At 40.6% G+C, this 22,500-nt stretch overlaps 1 protein-coding gene across 1 annotated transcript in view; it reads right to left on the reverse strand.

The window, feature by feature from the left end:
* Positions 1-22,500, reverse strand: part of LOC142387925 (S-arrestin-like) — a 74,338-nt gene that overhangs the window by 41,879 nt on the left and 9,959 nt on the right. The window contains exons 7-10 of the mRNA XM_075472673.1: positions 22,077-22,212; positions 21,659-21,743; positions 13,681-13,753; positions 13,427-13,564 (exon numbers count right to left, since the gene is read on the reverse strand). Coding sequence (XP_075328788.1) covers positions 13,427-13,564; positions 13,681-13,753; positions 21,659-21,743; positions 22,077-22,212 — 432 coding nt within the window. The remainder of the gene's footprint in view (positions 1-13,426; positions 13,565-13,680; positions 13,754-21,658; positions 21,744-22,076; positions 22,213-22,500) is intronic.

A 22,500-nucleotide genomic window follows, 5' to 3' on the forward strand; every position in this document is an offset into this window, starting at 1 on the left:
AACAGACCTAATGATGAAACAGACTACAATGATGAAACAGACCTAATGAAACAGACCTAATGATGAAACAGACCTAATGATGAAACAGACCTAATGATGAAACAGACCTAATGAGAAACAGACCTAATGAAACAGACCTAATGATGAAACAGACCTAATGATGAACAGACCCTAATGATGAAACAGACCTAATGATGAAACAGACCTAATGATGAAACAGACCTAATGATGAAACAGACCTAATGATGAAACAGACCTAATGAAACAGACCTAATGATGAAACAGACCTAATGAAACAGACCTAATAGATGAAACAGACCTAATGACAACAGACCTAAACAGACCTAATAATGAAACAGACCTAATGATGAAACAGACCTAATGATGAAAACGACCTAATGATGAAACAGACCTAATGACTGAAACAGACCTAATGAAACAGACCTATGATGAAACAGACCTAATGATGAAACAGACCTAATGATGAAACAGACCTAATGATGAAACAGACCTAATGATGAAACAGACCTAATGATGAAACAGACCTAATGATGAAAGACTAATGATGAAACAGACCTAATGATGAAACAGACCTATGATGAAACAGACCTAATGAAAACAGACCTATATGAAACAGACCTAAATGAAAAACAGACCTAATGATGAAGACAATGACAGCCTAATAATGAAAACAGACCTAATAATGAAACAGACCTAATGATGAAACAGACCTAATGAAACAGACCTAATGATGAAACAGACCTAATGAAACAGACCTAATGATGAAACAGACCTAATGAAACAGACCTAATAATGAAACAGACCAATAATGAAACAGACCTAATGATGAAACAGACTAATGATGAAACAGACCTAATGATGAAACAGACCTAATGATGAAACAGACCTAATGAAACAGACCTAATGATGAAACAGACCTAATGATGAAACAGACCTAATGATGAAACAGACCTAATGATGAAACAGACCTAATGATGAAACAGACCTAATGATGAAACAGACCTAATGATGAAACAGACCTAATGATGAAACAGACCTAATGATGAAACAGACCTAATGATGAAACAGACCTAATCATGAAACAGACCTAATGATGAAACAGACCTAATGATGAAACAGACCTATGATGAAACAGACCTAATGATGAAACAGACCTAATGAAACAGACCTAATGATGAAACAGACCTATATGAAACAGACCTAATGAAACAGACCTAATGATGAAACAGACCTAATGAAACAGACCTAATGATGAAACAGACCTAATGAAACAGACCTAATGATGAAACAGACCTAATGATGAAACAGACCTAATGATGAAACAGACCTAATGATGAAACAGACCTAATGATGAACAGACCTAATGAAACAGACCTAATGATGAAACAGACCTAATGAAACAGACCTAATGATGAAACAGACCTAATGATGAAACAGACCTAATGAAACAGACTATGAGAAACAGACCTAAGATGAAACAGACCTAATGATGAACAGACCCTAATGTAACAGACTAATAGAACAGACCTAATGATGAAACAGACCTAATGATGAAACAGACCTAATATGAACAGACCTAATGATGAAACAGACCTAATGAGAACAGACCTATGATGAAACAGACCTATGAAACAGACCTAATGATGAAACAGACCTAATGATGAAAAAGACCTAATGATGAAACAGACCTAATGAAACAGACCTAATGATGAAACAGACCTAATGATGAAACAGACCTCATATGAAACAGACCTAATGATGAAACAGACCTAATGTGAAACAGACCTAATGATGAAACAGACCTAATGAAACAGACCTAATGATGAAACAGACCTAATGATGAAACAGCCTAATGATGAAACAGACCTAAATGATGAAACAGACCTAATGAAGAAACAGACCTAATGATGAAACAGACCTATGATGAAACAGACCTAATGATGAAACAGACCTAAGATGAAACAGACCTAATGATGAAACAGACCTAATGATGAAACAGACCTAATGATGACAGACCTAATGATGAAACTGACCTAATGATGAAACAGACCTAATGATGAAACAGACCTAATGAAACAGACCTAATGAAACAGACCTAATGATGAAACAGACCTAATGATGAAACAGACCTAATGATGAAACAGACCTAATGATGAAACAGACCTAATGAAACAGACCTAATGATGAAACAGACCTAATGAAACAGACCTAATGATGAAACAGACCTAATGATAAACAGACCTAATGATGAAACAGACCTAACTGATGAAACAGAACAACCTAATGAAACAGACCTAATGAAGAAACAGACCTAATGAAACAGACCTAATGATGAAACAGACCTAATGATGAAACAGACCTAATGATGAAACAGATCTAATGATGAAACAGACCTAATGATGAAACAGACCGATTGATGAAACAGAACCTAATGAAACAGACCTAATGAAACAGACCTAATGATGAAACAGACCTAATGATGAAACAGACCTAATGATGAAACAGACCTAATTGAAACAGACCTAATGATGAAACAGACCTAATGATGAAACAGACCTAATGATGAAACAGACCTAATGAAACAGACCTAATGATGAAACAGACCTAATGATGAAACAGACCTAATGATGAAACAGACCTAATGATGAAACAGACCTAATGATGAAACAGACCTAATGATGAAACAGACCTAATGATGAAACAGACCTAATGATGAAACAGACCTAATGATGAAACAGACCTAATGAAACAGACCTAATGAAACAGACCTAATGAAACAGACCTAATGAAACAGACCTAATGATGAAACAGACCTAATGATGAAACAGACCTAATGAAACAGACCTAATGATGAAACAGACCTAATGATGAAACAGACCTAATGATGAAACAGACCTAATGAAACAGACCTAATGAAACAGACCTAATGATGAAACAGACCTAATGATGAAACAGACCTAATGAAACAGACCTAATGATGAAACAGACCTAATGATGAAACAGACCTAATGAAACAGACCTAATGATGAAACAGACCTAATGAAACAGACCTAATGAAACAGACCTAATGATGAAACAGACCTAATGATGAAACAGACCTAATGAAACAGACCTAATGAAACAGACCTAATGATGAAACAGACCTAATGAAACAGACCTAATGAAACAGACCTAATGATGAAACAGACCTAATGATGAAACAGACCTAATGAAACAGACCTAATGAAACAGACCTAATGATGAAACAGACCTAATGATGAAACAGACCTAATGATGAAACAGACCTAATGAAACAGACCTAATGATGAAACAGACCTAATGAAACAGACTTAATGAAACAGACCTAATGAAACAGACCTAATGATGAAACAGACCTAATGAAACAGACCTAATGAAACAGACCTAATGAAACAGACCTAATGATGAAACAGACCTGATGAAACAGACCTAATGATGAAACAGACCTAATGATGAAACAGACCTAATGATGAAACAGACCTAATGAAACAGACCTAATGATGAAACAGACCTAATGAAACAGACCTAATGATGAAACAGACCTGATGAAACAGACCTAATGATGAAACAGACCTAATGATGAAACAGACCTAATGAAACAGACCTAATGAAACAGACCTAATGAAACAGACCTAATGATGAAACAGACCTAATGATGAAACAGACCTAATGAAACAGACCTAATGATGAAACAGACCTAATGATGAAACAGACCTAATGAAACAGACCTAATGAAACAGACCTAATGAAACAGACCTAATGAAACAGACCTAATGATGAAACAGACCTAATGAAACAGACCTAATGATGAAACAGACCTAATGAAACAGACCTAATGATGAAACAGACCTAATGAAACAGACCTAATGATGAAACAGACCTAATGATGAAACAGACCTAATGAAACAGACCTAATGATGAAACAGACCTAATGAAACAGACCTAATGATGAAACAGACCTAATGATGAAACAGACCTAATGATGAAACAGACCTAATGATGAAACAGACCTAATGATGAAACAGACCTAATGAAACAGACCTAATGAAACAGACCTAATGAAACAGACCTAATGAAACAGACCTAATGATGAAACAGACCTAATGAAACAGACCTAATGATGAAACAGACCTAATGATGAAACAGACCTAATGAAACAGACCTAATGATGAAACAGACCTAATGATGAAACAGACCTAATGATGAAACAGACCTAATGATGAAACAGACCTAATGAAACAGACCTAATGAAACAGACCTAATGATGAAACAGACCTAATGATGAAACAGACCTAATGATGAAACAGACCTAATGAAACAGACCTAATGAAACAGACCTAATGATGAAACAGACCTAATGAAACAGACCTAATGATGAAACAGACCTAATGATGAAACAGACCTAATGATGAAACAGACCTAATGATGAAACAGACCTAATGATGAAACAGACCTAATGATGAAACAGACCTAATGATGAAACAGACCTAATGATGAAACAGACCTAATGAAACAGACCTAATGATGAAACAGACCTAATGAAACAGACCTAATGATGAAACAGACCTAATGATGAAACAGACCTAATGATGAAACAGACCTAATGATGAAACAGACCTAATGATGAAACAGACCTAATGATGAAACAGACCTAATGATGAAACAGACCTAATGAAACAGACCTAATGAAACAGACCTAATGATGAAACAGACCTAATGATGAAACAGACCTAATGATGAAACAGACCTAATGAAACAGACCTAATGATGAAACAGACCTAATGATGAAACAGACCTAATGATGAAACAGACCTAATGATGAAACAGACCTAATGATGAAACAGACCTAATGAAACAGACCTAATGATGAAACAGACCTAATGATGAAACAGACCTAATGATGAAACAGACCTAATGAAACAGACCTAATGATGAAACAGACCTAATGAAACAGACCTAATGAAACAGACCTAATGATGAAACAGACCTAATGAAACAGACCTAATGATGAAACAGACCTAATGAAACAGACCTAATGAAACAGACCTAATGATGAAACAGGCCTAATGATGAAACAGACCTAATGATGAAACAGACCTAATGATGAAACAGACCTAATGATGAAACAGACCTAATGATGAAACAGACCTAATGAAACAGACCTAATGATGAAACAGACCTAATGATGAAACAGACCTAATGATGAAACAGACCTAATGATGAAACAGACCTAATGAAACAGACCTAATGATGAAACAGACCTAATGAAACAGACCTAATGAAACAGACCTAATGATGAAACAGACCTAATGAAACAGACCTAATGATGAAACAGACCTAATGATGAAACAGACCTAATGATGAAACAGACCTAATGATGAAACAGACCTAATGATGAAACAGACCTAATGATGAAACAGACCTAATGATGAAACAGACCTAATGAAACAGACCTAATGAAACAGACCTAATGATGAAACAGACCTAATGATGAAACAGACCTAATGATGAAACAGACCTAATGAAACAGACCTAATGATGAAACAGACCTAATGATGAAACAGACCTAATGATGAAACAGACCTAATGAAACAGACCTAATGATGAAACAGACCTAATGATGAAACAGACCTAATGATGAAACAGACCTAATGATGAAACAGACCTAATGAAACAGACCTAATGATGAAACAGACCTAATGAAACAGACCTAATGATGAAACAGACCTAATGATGAAACAGACCTAATGATGAAACAGACCTAATGATGAAACAGACCTAATGATGAAACAGACCTAATGAAACAGACCTAATGATGAAACAGACCTAATGATGAAACAGACCTAATGATGAAACAGACCTAATGATGAAACAGACCTAATGATGAAACAGACCTAATGATGAAACAGACCTAATGAAACAGACCTAATGATGAAACAGACCTAATGATGAAACAGACCTAATGAAACAGACCTAATGAAACAGACCTAATGATGAAACAGACCTAATGATGAAACAGACCTAATGATGAAACAGACCTAATGATGAAACAGACCTAATGATGAAACAGACCTAATGAAACAGACCTAATGATGAAACAGACCTAATGAAACAGACCTAATGATGAAACAGACCTAATGAAACAGACCTAATGATGAAACAGACCTAATGATGAAACAGACCTAATGAAACAGACCTAATGATGAAACAGACCTAATGAAACAGACCTAATGATGAAACAGACCTAATGATGAAACAGACCTAATGATGAAACAGATCTAATGATGAAACAGACCTAATGATGAAACAGACCGATTGATGAAACAGACCTAATGAAACAGACCTAATGAAACAGACCTAATGATGAAACAGACCTAATGATGAAACAGACCTAATGATGAAACAGACCTAATGAAACAGACCTAATGATGAAACAGACCTAATGATGAAACAGACCTAATGATGAAACAGACCTAATGATGAAACAGACCTAATGAAACAGACCTAATGATGAAACAGACCTAATGATGAAACAGACCTAATGATGAAACAGACCTAATGATGAAACAGACCTAATGATGAAACAGACCTAATGATGAAACAGACCTAATGATGAAACAGACCTAATGATGAAACAGACCTAATGATGAAACAGACCTAATGAAACAGACCTAATGAAACAGACCTAATGAAACAGACCTAATGAAACAGACCTAATGATGAAACAGACCTAATGATGAAACAGACCTAATGATGAAACAGACCTAATGATGAAACAGACCTAATGAAACAGACCTAATGAAACAGACCTAATGATGAAACAGACCTAATGATGAAACAGACCTAATGAAACAGACCTAATGATGAAACAGACCTAATGATGAAACAGACCTAATGAAACAGACCTAATGATGAAACAGACCTAATGAAACAGACCTAATGAAACAGACCTAATGATGAAACAGACCTAATGATGAAACAGACCTAATGATGAAACAGACCTAATGAAACAGACCTAATGATGAAACAGACCTAATGAAACAGACCTAATGATGAAACAGACCTAATGAAACAGACCTAATGATGAAACAGACCTAATGAAACAGACCTAATGATGAAACAGACCTAATGAAACAGACCTAATGAAACAGTCCTAATGATGAAACAGACCTAATGATGAAACAGACCTAATGATGAAACAGACCTAATGAAACAGACCTAATGATGAAACAGACCTAATGAAACAGACTTAATGAAACAGACCTAATGAAACAGACCTAATGATGAAACAGACCTAATGAAACAGACCTAATGAAACAGACCTAATGAAACAGACCTAATGATGAAACAGACCTGATGAAACAGACCTAATGATGAAACAGACCTAATGATGAAACAGACCTAATGAAACAGACCTAATGATGAAACAGACCTAATGAAACAGACCTAATGATGAAACAGACCTGATGAAACAGACCTAATGATGAAACAGACCTAATGATGAAACAGACCTAATGAAACAGACCTAATGAAACAGACCTAATGAAACAGACCTAATGATGAAACAGACCTAATGATGAAACAGACCTAATGAAACAGACCTAATGATGAAACAGACCTAATGATGAAACAGACCTAATGAAACAGACCTAATGATGAAACAGACCTAATGAAACAGACCTAATGATGAAACAGACCTAATGAAACAGACCTAATGATGAAACAGACCTAATGATGAAACAGACCTAATGAAACAGACCTAATGATGAAACAGACCTAATGAAACAGACCTAATGATGAAACAGACCTAATGATGAAACAGACCTAATGATGAAACAGACCTAATGATGAAACAGACCTAATGATGAAACAGACCTAATGATGAAACAGACCTAATGAAACAGACCTAATGAAACAGACCTAATGAAACAGACCTAATGAAACAGACCTAATGATGAAACAGACCTAATGAAACAGACCTAATGATGAAACAGACCTAATGATGAAACAGACCTAATGAAACAGACCTAATGATGAAACAGACCTAATGATGAAACAGACCTAATGAAACAGACCTAATGATGAAACAGACCTAATGAAACAGACCTAATGAAACAGACCTAATGAAACAGACCTAATGAAACAGACCTAATGATGAAACAGACCTAATGAAACAGACCTAATGATGAAACAGACCTAATGATGAAACAGACCTAATGAAACAGACCTAATGATGAAACAGACCTAATGATGAAACAGACCTAATGATGAAACAGACCTAATGATGAAACAGACCTAATGAAACAGACCTAATGAAACAGACCTAATGATGAAACAGACCTAATGATGAAACAGACCTAATGATGAAACAGACCTAATGAAACAGACCTAATGAAACAGACCTAATGATGAAACAGACCTAATGAAACAGACCTAATGATGAAACAGACCTAATGATGAAACAGACCTAATGATGAAACAGACCTAATGATGAAACAGACCTAATGATGAAACAGACCTAATGATGAAACAGACCTAATGATGAAACAGACCTAATGATGAAACAGACCTAATGAAACAGACCTAATGATGAAACAGACCTAATGAAACAGACCTAATGATGAAACAGACCTAATGATGAAACAGACCTAATGATGAAACAGACCTAATGATGAAACAGACCTAATGATGAAACAGACCTAATGAAACAGACCTAATGAAACAGACCTAATGATGAAACAGACCTAATGATGAAACAGACCTAATGATGAAACAGACCTAATGAAACAGACCTAATGATGAAACAGACCTAATGATGAAACAGACCTAATGATGAAACAGACCTAATGATGAAACAGACCTAATGATGAAACAGACCTAATGAAACAGACCTAATGAAACAGACCTAATAATGAAACAGACCTAATGATGAAACAGACCTAATGAAACAGACCTAATGATGAAACAGACCTAATGAAACAGACCTAATGAAACAGACCTAATGATGAAACAGACCTAATGATGAAACAGACCTAATGAAACAGACCTAATGAAACAGACCTAATGATGAAACAGACCTAATGATGAAACAGACCTAATGATGAAACAGACCTAATGATGAAACAGACCTAATGAAACAGACCTAATGATGAAACAGACCTAATGATGAAACAGACCTAATGATGAAACAGACCTAATGATGAAACAGACCTAATGATGAAACAGACCTAATAATGAAACAGACCTAATGATGAAACAGACCTAATGATGAAACAGACCTAATGAAACAGACCTAATGATGAAACAGACCTAATGATGAAACAGACCTAATAATGAAACAGACCTAATGATGAAACAGACCTAATGATGAAACAGACCTAATGATGAAACAGACCTAATGATGAAACAGACCTAATGATGAAACAGACCTAATGATGAAACAGACCTAATGAAACAGACCTAATGATGAAACAGACCTAATGAAACAGACCTAATGATGAAACAGACCTAATGAAACAGACCTAATGAAACAGACCTAATGATGAAACAGACCTAATGAAACAGACCTAATGATGAAACAGACCTAATGATGAAACAGACCTAATGATGAAACAGACCTAATGATGAAACAGACCTAATGATGAAACAGACCTAATGAAACAGACCTAATGAAACAGACCTAATGATGAAACAGACCTAATGATGAAACAGACCTAATGATGAAACAGACCTAATGAAACAGACCTAATGATGAAACAGACCTAATGATGAAACAGACCTAATGATGAAACAGACCTAATGAAACAGACCTAATGATGAAACAGACCTAATGAAACAGACCTAATGATGAAACAGACCTAATGATGAAACAGACCTAATGAAACAGACCTAATGATGAAACAGACCTAATGAAACAGACCTAATGATGAAACAGACCTAATGATGAAACAGACCTAATGAAACAGACCTAATGATGAAACAGACCTAATGAAACAGACCTAATGAAACAGACCTAATGAAACAGACCTAATGATGAAACAGACCTAATGAAGAAACAGACCTAATGATGAAACAGACCTAATGATGAAACAGACCTAATGAAACAGACCTAATGATGAAACAGACCTAATGATGAAACAGACCTAATGAAACAGACCTAATGATGAAACAGACCTAATGATGAAACAGACCTAATGAAACAGACCTAATGATGAAACAGACCTAATGAAACAGACCTAATGAAACAGACCTAATGATGAAACAGACCTAATGAAACAGACCTAATGAAACAGACCTAATGATGAAACAGACCTAATGAAACAGACCTAATGATGAAACAGACCTAATGATGAAACAGACCTAATGATGAAACAGACCTAATGATGAAACAGACCTAATGAAACAGACCTAATGATGAAACAGACCTAATGAAACAGACCTAATGATGAAACAGACCTAATGAAACAGACCTAATGAAACAGACCTAATGATGAAACAGACCTAATGATGAAACAGACCTAATGATGAAACAGACCTAATGATGAAACAGACCTGATGAAACGGAACCGGATCTGATCAAGCTGCCTTACAGTAAAGGCCCCTGAAGTAGGGCTCGTATCGAATCGTATCGAATCGTATCGAATCGTATCGTTTTGTATCAAATCGTATCGAATGGAATCGTATCATATCGACTCGTATCGTATCGAATCGAATCGTATTGAATCGACTCGTATCGAATGGTGAGACTAGTGTATGGCTACAGCCCTACCCTGAAGGAAGTTCATCAGAGGACTGATGAACAATGCTGATCGGGTATTGATCGGATACTGATTGATCATGAAGTGATCTGCTGGAGGACAGGTTCACAGTCAGGTCAGACATGTTTCATGTCTTTTCAGCACATGAACCTCCTGAAGATCCAGAGTCAAACTGGACCCGCAGGAGGGAGTTCTGCCCAAACAGTTTGTGCTCAGGGGTTAGATCAGAACCTGAATCCTCTGAGGTGCATCTCATCAGAACCAGGACTGAACCTGAACCTGTTCTGCTGTACTGGACCACGTTGGTGTGTTTGTGTTGGGGGTCCCTACATGCTAGATGAAGCCAGGTTGGTGTTTTTGTGTTGGGGGTCCCTACATGCTGGATGAAGTCAGGTTGGTGTGTTTGTGTTGGGGGTCCCTACATGCTGGATGAAGCCAGGTTGGTGTGTTTGTGTTGGGGGTCCCTACATGCTGGATGAAGCCAGGTTGGTGTGTTTGTGTTGGGGGTCCCTACATGCTGGATGAAGCCAGGTTGGTGTGTTTGGGTTGGGGGGCCCTACATGCTGGATGAAGCCAGGTTTTTGTGTTTGTGTTGGGGGTCCCTACATGCTGGATGAAGCCAGGTTGGTGTGTTTGTGTTGGGGGTCCCTACATGCTGGATGAAGCCAGGTTGGTGTGTTTGGGTTGTGGGTCCCTACATGCTGGATGAAGCCAGGTTGGTGTGTTTGTGTTGGGGGTCCCTACATGCTGGATGAAGCCAGGTTGGTGTTTTTGTGTTGGGGGTCCCTACATGCTGGATGAAGCCAGGTTGGTGTGTTTGTGTTGGGGGTCCCTACATGCTGGATGAAGCCAGGTTGGTGTGTTTGTGTTGGGGGTCCCTACATGCTGGATGAAGCAAGGTTGGTGTGTTTGGGTTGGGAGGCCCTACATGCTGGATGAAGCCAGGTTGGTGTGTTTGGGTTGGGGGTCCCTACATGCTGGATGAAGCCAGGTTGGTGTGTTTGCGTTGGGGGTCCCTACATGCTGGATGAAGTCAGGTTGGTGTGTTTGTGTTGGGGGTCCCTACATGCTGGATGAAGTCAGGTTGGTGTGTTTGGGTTGGGGGTCCCTACATGCTGGATGAAGCCAGGTTTTTGTGTTTGTGTTGGGGGTCCCTACATGCTGGATGAAGCCAGGTTGGTGTGTTTGCGTTGGGGGTCCCTACATGCTGGATGAAGCCAGGTTGGTGTGTTTGGGTTGGGGGTCCCTACATGCTGGATGAAGCCAGGTTGGTGTGTTTGTGTTGGGGGTCCCTACATGCTGGATGAAGCCAGGTTGGTGTGTTTGTGTTGGGGGTCCCTACATGCTGGATGAAGTCAGGTTGGTGTGTTTGGGTTGGGGGTCCCTACATGCTGGATGAAGCCAGGTTGGTGTGTTTGGGTTGGGGGTCCCTACATGCTGGATGAAGCCAGGTTGGTGTGTTTGTGTTGGGGGTCCCTACATGCTGGATGAAGTCAGGTTGGTGTGTTTGGGTTGGGGGTCCCTACATGCTGGATGAAGCCAGGTTTTTGTGTTTGTGTTGGGGGTCCCTACATGCTGGATGAAGCCAGGTTGGTGTGTTTGCGTTGGGGGTCCCTACATGCTGGATGAAGCCAGGTTGGTGTGTTTGGGTTGGGGGTCCCTACATGCTGGATGAAGCCAGGTTGGTGTGTTTGGGTTGGGGGTCCCTATATGCTGGATGAAGCCAGGTTTTTGTGTTTGTGTTGGAGGTCCCTACATGCTAGATGAAGCCAGGTTGGTGTGTTTGTGTTGGGGGTCCCTACATGCTGGACGAAGCCAGGTTGGTGTGTTTGGGTTGGGGGTCCCTACATGCTGGATGAAGCCAGGTTGGTGTGTTTGTGTTGGGGGTCCCTACATGCTGGATGAAGCCAGGTTGGTGTGTTTGTGTTGAGGGTCCCTACATGCTGGATGAAGCCAGGTTGGTGTGTTTGGGTTGGGGGTCCCTACATGCTGGATGAAGCCAGGTTGGAGTGTTTGTGTTGGGGGTCCCTACATGCTGGATGAAGCCAGGTTGGAGTGTTTGTGTTGGGGGTCCCTACATGCTGGATGAAGCCAGGTTGGAGTGTTTGTGTTGGGGGTCCCTACATGCTGGATGAAGCCAGGTTGGTGTGTTTGTGTTGGGGGTCCCTACATGCTGGATGAAGCCAGGTTGGTGTGTTTGTGTTGGGGGTCCCTACATGCTGGATGAAGCCAGGTTGGTGTGTTTGGGTTGGGGGTCCCTACATGCTGGATGAAGCCAGGTTGGTGTGTTTGGGTTGTGGGTCCCTACATGCTGGATGAAGCCAGGTTGGTGTGTTTGGGTTGGGGGGCCCTACATGCTGGATGAAGCCAGGTTGGTGTGTTTGTGTTGGGGGTCCCTACATGCTGGATGAAGCCAGGTTGGTGTGTTTGTGTTGGGGGTCCCTACATGCTGGATGAAGCCAGGTTGGTGTGTTTGTGTTGGGGGTCCCTATATGCTGGATGAAGCCAGGTTGGTGTGTTTGTGTTGGGGGTCCCTACATGCTGGATGAAGCCAGGTTGGTGTGTTTGGGTTGGGGGTCCCTACATGCTGGATGAAGCCAGGTTGGTGTGTTTGTGCTGGGGGTCCCTACATGCTGGATGAAGCCAGGTTGGTGTCTTCATGCTTGAGGCGTCCATCCAGAGCGATCCCCCTGCGGTCCTTGTTGTAATCCACCAGCGGGTACAGGATGTACTCTTTCTTCAGGGTGGTCCCAGACGGCACTGAGTCCCTGAGACAGAGAGACACAAGCAACACGAGTCCGACCAGATATTCAGGTCCAACATGAGGTCTGTGCAGTTCTGTGCAGGGCCTTGGTTCTGAGCCCACAAAGCTCCAAAAACTCACTCAGTCTCTTCTTTGGCCACAGATTTGACGTATTTGTCGTTGGAGTAAAGGACGACGTTGGTCACCTGCTCAACTGAACACAGAAAAGGCACATATGAAAGACGGTAAATACACCTCCAGAACAACCGCTGCTATCACACCTCAGCCCAAAGTCTACATTAGTCCACGTCTACTGACGTTCCAACATGAGGACAACCGGAGACTGACTGGGCCGAACACCTGCCACATGTTTACCTGCTGTGTCACGACAACTAGTTCTGTTACCAAAAGTGAATGAAACACTAAAGAAACAGGTGTGAAAGGGTGTGAACAGATGTGAGAAGGTGTAAACAGGTGTGAACAGGTGTAAACAGGTGTGAACAGATGTGAACAGGTGTGAACAGATGTAAACAGGTGTGAACAGATATGAACAGGTGTAAATAGGTATCAACAGATGTGAACAGGTGTGAACAGGTGTAAACAGATGTGAACAGGTGTAAACAGATGTGAACAGGTGTAAACAGATATAAACAGGTGTGAACAGGTGTGAACAGGTATAAACAAGTGTGAACAGGTGTGAACAGATGTAAACCGATATAAACAGGTGTAAACAGATGTGAACATGTGTGAACAGGTGTGAACAGATGTAAACAGATGTGAACAGGTGTGAACAGGTGTAAACAGGTGTGAACAGATATAAAGATGTGAACAGGTGGAAACAGGTGGAAACAGGTGGAAACAGATATGAACAGGTGTGAACAGGTGGAAACAGGTGGAAACAGGTGGAAACAGCTATGGACAGGTGTAAACAGGTGTGAACAGGTGTAAACAGGTGTCAACAGGTGTCAACAGGTGTGAACAGATGTAAACAGGTGTGAACAGGTGTAAACAGGTGTGAACAGGTGTAAACAGGTGTCAACAGGTGTCAACAGATGTGAACAGATATAAACAGGTGTGAACAGGTGTGAACAGGTATAAACAGGTGTGAACAGGTGTGAACAGATGTAAACCGATATAAACAGGTGTAAACAGATGTGAACATGTGTGAACAGGTGTGAACAGATGTAAACAGATGTGAACAGGTGTGAACAGGTGTAAACAGGTGTGAACAGATATAAAGATGTGAACAGGTGGAAACAGGTGGAAACAGGTGGAAACAGATATGAACAGGTGTGAACAGGTGGAAACAGCTATGGACAGGTGTAAACAGGTGTGAACAGGTGTAAACAGGTGTCAACAGATGTAAACAGGTGTGAACAGATGTCTACAGGTGTGAACAGGTGTCTACAGGTGTGAACAGGTGTAAACAGATATGAACAGGTGTGAACAGGTGTAAACAGGTGTGAACAGGTGTATAAAGGGGTGAACAGGTGTATAAAGGGGTGAACAGGTGTGAACAGATGTGAACAGGTGTAAACAGATGTGAACAGGTGTAAACAGATATGAACAGGTGTGAACAGGTGTAAACAGATGTGAACAGGTGTAAACATATGAACAGGTGTGAACAGATGTAAACAGATGTGAACAGGTGTAAACATATGAACAGGTGTGAACAGGTGTAAACAGATGTGAACAGGTGTAAACATATGAACAGGTGTGAACAGGTGTAAACAGATGTGAACAGGTGTGAACAGGTGTAAACAGATGTGAACAGGTGTGAACAGATATGAACAGGTGTGAACAGATATGAACAGGTGTAAATAGGTATAAACAGATGTGAACAGGTGTGAACAGGTGTAAACAGATGTGAACAGGTGTAAACAGATGTGAACAGGTGTAAACAGGTGTAAACAGGTGTAAACAGGTGTGAACAGATGTAAACAGATACAAACAGGTGTGAACAGGTGTAAACAGATGTGAAGAGGTGTAAACATATGAACAGGTGTGAACAGGTGTAAACAGATGTGAACAGGTGTGAACAGATATGAACAGGTGTAAATAGGTATAAACAGATGTGAACAGGTGTGAACAGGTGGAAACAGGTGGAAACAGGTGGAAACAGGTGGAAACAGATGTAAACAGGTGTAAACAGGTTTGAACAGGTGTGAACAGGTGTGAACAGGAAGCTTTGCTGACGCTGTGACGCTTTGCGGTAAGACGTGTTGCATCACTTCCTGTTACCTTGCTTGTGCACTGTGGAATTTCTTGCTCCGCTTGGAGTACTGATAATCACTTTATTTCTATCTATAACTTACACAATTTTGCATAGTTAAACTCTATAGCTTACCGTTCTGTTCTAACACACTCCTACAGATCTTTAATCTCACTTTTTAGCGGTGTGTCTGGTTCTCTAGCGTAGCATGGCTACCGGTTCTCTTCCTCCTTCTCCTGCTTTCACCTGCTCCGTGTGTCAGATGTTTAGTTACTCCTCTGCCTCCTTTAGCGATAATGGTACATGTAACAAATGTAGTCTTTTTGTAGTTTTGGAGGCGAGGTTATCTGAATTGGAAGCTCGGCTCTGCACTGTTGAAAATCAACCGATAGCGAGCCAGGTCCCTTTTGCCAGTGTGGAGCCACCTAGCGTAGCTAGCTCAATTAGCCTCCCCCTAGCAGAACCCGAGCAGCCAGGATTACAAGGTGGCTGGGTGACTGTCAGGAAGAGGCATAGCTCTAAAGTCAAGCCCGTTGTTCACCATCGACCTGTCCACGCTTCAAACAGATTTTCCCCACTCAGCGACACACCCGCTGAGGAAAAAACCCTGGTAACTGGCAGCTCTATAGTCAGAAACGTGGCATTAGAGGCACCAGCGGCCATAGTCAAATGCATTCCAGGGGCCAGAGCGGGCGACATAGAATCCTATTTAAAACTGCTGGCTAAGGATAAACGTAAATATGGTAAAATAGTTATTCACGTCGGCGTTAATGACACCCGGTTACGCCAATCGGAGGTCACTAAAATTAATGTTGCATCGGTGTGTGATTTTGCCAAAACAATGTCGGACTCCGTAGTTTTCTCTGGACCCCTGCCAAATCTGACCAGTGATGACATGTTTAGCCGCATGTCCTCCTACAATCGCTGGCTGTCTAGATGGTGTCCAGCAAACAACGTGGGCTACAGAGATAATTGGCAATCTTTCTGGAGAAAACCTGGTCTGATGAGGAGAGACGGCATCCATCCCACTTTGGAAGGAGCAGCTCTCATTTCTAGAAATATGGATGAATTTATTTGCCACCCTAAAACATGACAACCCAGGGCTCAGACCAGGATGCAGAGTTGTAGTCTTACACACTTCTCTGCAGCTTCCCACCTGCTGCTACCCACCCAATCAATTAACACAAAAGGAGCAAATCCTCTTGTGCAAAAAGAAATTATTAAAACAAAAACTTTAACTGAACAAAAACATCAAACTATTAAATGTGGTTTGCTGAATATCAGATCTCTCCTTTCCAAGTCTCTGTTAGTGAATGAGTTGATTTGTGATCATCATATTGATATATTTTGTCTTACAGAAACCTGGCTGCAGCAGGAGGATCATGTTAGCATCATGTTAGCATCATGTTAGCATTAATGAAGCAACTCCCTCTGACTGTTTAAATGTTCACGTTCCTGGAACCACAGGCAGAGGAGGAGGAGTGGCAGCTATCTTCAGATCAGGGTTACTCATCAGTCCCAGACCCAAGATTAGTTTGAGCTCTTTTGAATCTCTGATTCTCAGTTTTTCCCACGCAAAGTGGAAATCCCAGAAACCTCTTGTGTTTGTTGTTGTGTATCGTCCACCTGGCCCTTATTCTGAGTTTCTGTCTGAATTCTCAGAGTTTTTATCCCAGTTAGTGCTGAGTACAGATAAAGTCATTGTAGTGGGTGACTTTAATATTCATGTAGATGTTGAAAATGACAGCCTGAATATGAACTTTAATTCTATATTAGACTCTATTGGATTTTCTCAGAGTGTTCACAGACCGACTCACTGCCTTAATCACACCCTTGATCTTGTGCTGACTTATGGCATTGAGAGTGAACAGTTAACAGTGTTCCCTCATAACCCTGTCTTATCTGACCATTTTCTGAAAACCTTTGAGTTTACATTACTTGACTATACAGTTTCTGAGAAGAAATTTACGTATAGAAGGTGTCTATCAGAGGATGCTGTAACCAGATTTAAAGAATTAATTCCATCATCCTTTTCTTCACTGCCATGTGCAGATATGACAGAGGACGACTACCTAAACTTTACTCCAGCAACACTTGACTCTCTTGTTGACAGCACTATAGTTTCAATGCGTACAGCACTGGACAATGTTGCCCCTCTGAAAAGGAAGGTAATCAGTCAGAAGAGGTTGGCTCCTTGGTATAATTCACAGCTGCGTGCTTTAAAGCAGACTGCAACAAAGCTGGAGAGACAGTGGCGTTCCTCTAGTTTAGAAGAGTCTCAGTTATTCTGGAAAGATAGTTTAATAACGTATAAGAAAGCCCTTCGTAAAGCTAGAACTGCTTATTATTCATCATTGATAGAAGAGAATAAGAATAATCCCAGGTTTAGCTTCAGCGCTGTAGCCAGTCTGACTAAGAGTCCGAGCTCTGCTGAGCCAGGTATTCCTTTAACTCTCAGCAGTGATGATTTCATGAGCTTCTTTATTAATAAAATTGTTTCTATCAGAGAGAAGATTGATGGAGTCCTTCCCACTATTATCAGTGATGTATCATCAAGTACAGCAGCTTTAGAAGTATCTTTAGAACCTGATTTGTATTTAGACGGCTTCTGCCCAGTTGATCTCTCTGAACTAACAACAGCAATAGTCTCTTCTAAACCATCAACTTGTGTTTTAGACCCAATCCCAACCAGACTGTTCAAGGAGGTTTTCCCATTAATTGACACTTCCATATTGGATTTGATCAATCTGTCTTTGTTGACAGGATATGTTCCTCAGACTTTTAAGGTTGCTGTAATTAAACCTTTACTTAAAAAACCTACTCTTGATTCAGAAGTGTTGGCTCATTATAGACCTATATCCAATCTCCCTTTTATGTCTAAAGTTCTTGAAAAAATAGTTGCAGCTCAGCTTTGTGATCACTTACACAGAAATAATCTGTTTGAAGAGTTTCAGTCAGGATTCAGAGTGCATCATAGCACAGAAACTGCACTGCTGAAAGTTACCAATGATCTCCTCTTAGCCTCTGATAGCGGACTTGTGTCTGTGCTTGTCCTGTTGGATCTCAGTGCTGCATTTGATACGGTCGATCACAGTATCTTATTACACAGACTTGAACATGTTATTGGGATTAAAGGAACTGCATTAGGCTGGTTTAAGTTATATTTATCTGATAGATTTCAGTTTGTTCTTGTAAATGAAGAATCTTCCTCACACACCAGAGTAAGTCATGGAGTTCCCCAGGGTTCTGTGCTTGGACCGATTCTTTTCACTTTATACATGCTTCCATTAGGTAACATTATTAGACAGCATGGCATAAATTTCCATTGCTATGCTGATGACACTCAGCTGTACTTATCTATAAAACCAGATGAACCCAATAGGTTGGTCAGACTACAAGCATGTCTTAAAGACATAAAGACCTGAATGACTCAGAACTGTCTGCTGCTAAATTCAGACAAAACTGAAGTCGTTATCTTTGGACCTGAGCGTTTCAGGGAGAAATTGTCTAGCTATATAGTTACTCTAGATGGTATTTCCTTGGCTTCTAGTTCTACAGTGAGGAACCTTGGAGTTATTTTTGACCAGAACTTATCATTTGACTCGCATATAAAACAGGTTTCTAGGACTGCCTTCTTTCATCTTCGTAATATTGTTAAAATCAGGAACATCTTGTCTCAGAGTGATGCAGAAAAACTAGTCCATGCATTTGTTACTTCAGGATTGGACTACTGTAATTCTTTATTATTGGGCTGTCCCACATATTCTCTGAAAAGCCTTCAGCTGATCCAAAATGCTGCAGCCAGAGTTCTGATGAGAACTAACAGCAGAGATCATATTTCTCCAGTTTTAGCTTCTCTTCATTGGCTCCCTGTTAAATTCAGAATAGAATTTAAGATTCTTCTCCTTACATATAAAGCTCTTAATGACCGAGCTCCATCATATCTTAAAGATCTCATTGTAAGATATTTTCCTAACAGAGCACTTCGTTCCCAAACTGCATGTTTACTTGAGGTTCCCAGAGTTTCTAAAAGTAGAATGGGAGGCAGAGCCTTCAGTTATCAGGCCCCTCTCTTGTGGAATAAGCTGCCAGTAAATGTCCGGGAAGCAGACACCCTTTCCACTTTTAAGACCAGGCTTAAAACTTTCCTTTTTTATAAAGCTTATAGTTAGGGATGGCTCAGGTGATCCTGAAACATCCCATAGTTAAGCTGCTATAGGCCTAGACTGCTGGGGGGCCTCATCTGTCACACCTTTCCTCACTTTACTCTCTTTATGTATATGTGATATTATTGTGGTCATTAACTCGTGTTTCCCTGTTCCAACAGATATCCTTTGAATGGTGTTACAGTGCCGCCGTCGCGGTGGCCCCCTGCCCCCCTCCCCCCCCCCTTTTTCTTTCTTCTCAAACCCCAGCTGGTGGAGGCGGATGGCCACCCTTCCTGAGTCTGGTTCTGCCAGAGGTTTCTTCCTGTTAAAAGGGAGTCGTTTCTCTCCACAGTCGCCTCAGGCACGCTCAGGACGGGAGATTGGACCGAAAAACAAAAAGTTTTCAGTGCAATCTGTTGGTTTTCTTAGCTAGGAAATTGTTTTTGAATTGGCTCTATATGAACGAATTGGATTATTTTATGAATTATGATTATTATTAATTAATTGAATTCCAATTGGTTTGAATTGGACTTACTATCTAAGTGCCTTGAGATGACATTTGTTGTATTTGGCGCTATATAAATAAAAATGAATTGAATTGAACAGATGTAAACAGGTGTAAACAGGTGTAAACAGATGTAAACAGATGTAAACAGGTTTGAACAGGTTTGAACAGATGTAAACAGGTGTAAACAGGTGTAAACAGGTGTAAACAGATGTAAACAGGTGTAAACAGGTTTGAACAGGTGTAAACAGGTGTAAACAGATGTAAACAGATGTAAACAGATGTAAACAGGTGTAAACAGGTGTAAACAGGTTTGAACAGGTTTGAACAGATGTAAACAGGTGTAAACAGGTGTAAACAGGTTTGAACAGGTGTGAACAGATGTAAACAGGTGTAAACAGGTGTGAACAGATGTAAACAGATGTAAAAGGGTGTAAACAGATGTAAACAGGTGCAAACAGGTGTGAACAGGTGTGAACAGATGTAAACAGATGTAAAAGGGTGTAAACGGGTGTAAACAGATGTAAACAGGTGTAAACAGATGTAAACAGGTGTAAACAGGTTTGAACAGATGTAAACAGATATAAACAGATATAAACAGGTGTGAACAGGTGTGAACAGATGTAAACAGGTGTAAACAGGTGTAAACAGATGTAAACAGGTGTAAACAGGTTTGAACAGGTGTGAACAGATGTAAACAGGTGTAAACAGGTGTGAACAGGTGTGATCAAATGTAAACAGATGTAAACAGATGTAAAAGGGTGTAAACAGGTGTAAACAGATGTAAACAGGTTTGAACAGGTGTAAACAGATGTAAACAGGTGTAAACAGGTGTGAACAGATGTGAACAGGTGTGAACAGATGTAAACAGGTTTGAACAGGTGTGAACAGATGTAAACAGGTGTAAACAGGTCTGAACAGGTGTGAACAGATGTAAACCGGTGTAAACAGGTGTAAACAGGTTTGAACAGGTGTGAACAGGTGTAAACAGGTGTAAACAGGTGTAAACAGGTGTGAACAGATGTAAACAGGTGTAAACAGATGTGAACAGATGTAAACAGGTGTAAACAGATGTGAACAGATGTAAACAGGTGTAAACAGGTGTAAACAGGTTTGAACAGGTGTGAACAGGTGTAAACAGGTGTGAATAGATGTAAACAGGTGTAAATAGGTGTGAACAGATGTAAACAGGTGTAAACAGGTGTAAACAGGTGTAAACAGGTTTGAACAGGTGTAAACAGGTGTGAACGTCACCTGACAAACTGATGTCTTTGATGTTCCTGCTGGACGAGTTGGTGATTTCAACATTTGCTTTAAGTGGCTCGCCGTGATAAAACGTCTGCAGACACACAGACAGTCCAATGAGGCAGAAATATTTACTGTCCATCTAAGACTGATGCGGTTCCAGTTCTGGTCCAGTTCTGGTTCAGTTCTGGTTCAGTTCTGAGGTGGCTCTGTTTGCAGAACCAGGTTTATGACTCCAGCTGCTGACAGAAAGCACCTGACCATGTGACACACCGGACCCTACATTAGTTCTGGATGTTAAACATGGAGACCCCTGGATCCGGATGAACCAGGTTCTGTGTTGTGGACCAGCAGAGAGTTGGAACTGAACCAGAACTGAACCCGCTTTGGTGCAAACCCTTTGTGGCTGAACAGTGTCCACCCTTACCTCTTTTGGGAGGCTCAGTTTGACGTGCAGCGGCTTCTCTGACATCAGGAACTCGAAGGTCATCTCTGCCACCGGGGCCACCTCCGAGTTCTCTGGGCAGAACTGGACCTTACGGATGGAGAGGCGGACCGAGCTCCTGCAGACGGGGACACAACACAGGGAGGACATGAAACACCATCAGGTGGGACCGGTTCTGAGTTAGACTGTGTGACACCATCAGGTGGGACCGGTTCTGAGTTAGACTGTGAGACACCATCGGTCCAGGTGGGACCGGTTCTGAGTTAGACTGTGAGACACCATCGGTCCAGGTGGGACCGGGTCGGTCCAGGTGGGACCAGTTCTGAGTTAGACTGTGAGACACCATCGGTCCAGGTGGGACCGGGTCGGTCCAGGTGGGACCAGTTCTGAGTTAGACCGGTTCTGA

The sequence above is a fragment of the Odontesthes bonariensis genome, chromosome 9, assembly GCF_027942865.1.
Source record: "Odontesthes bonariensis isolate fOdoBon6 chromosome 9, fOdoBon6.hap1, whole genome shotgun sequence".
Lineage (NCBI taxonomy): Eukaryota > Metazoa > Chordata > Actinopteri > Atheriniformes > Atherinopsidae > Odontesthes > Odontesthes bonariensis.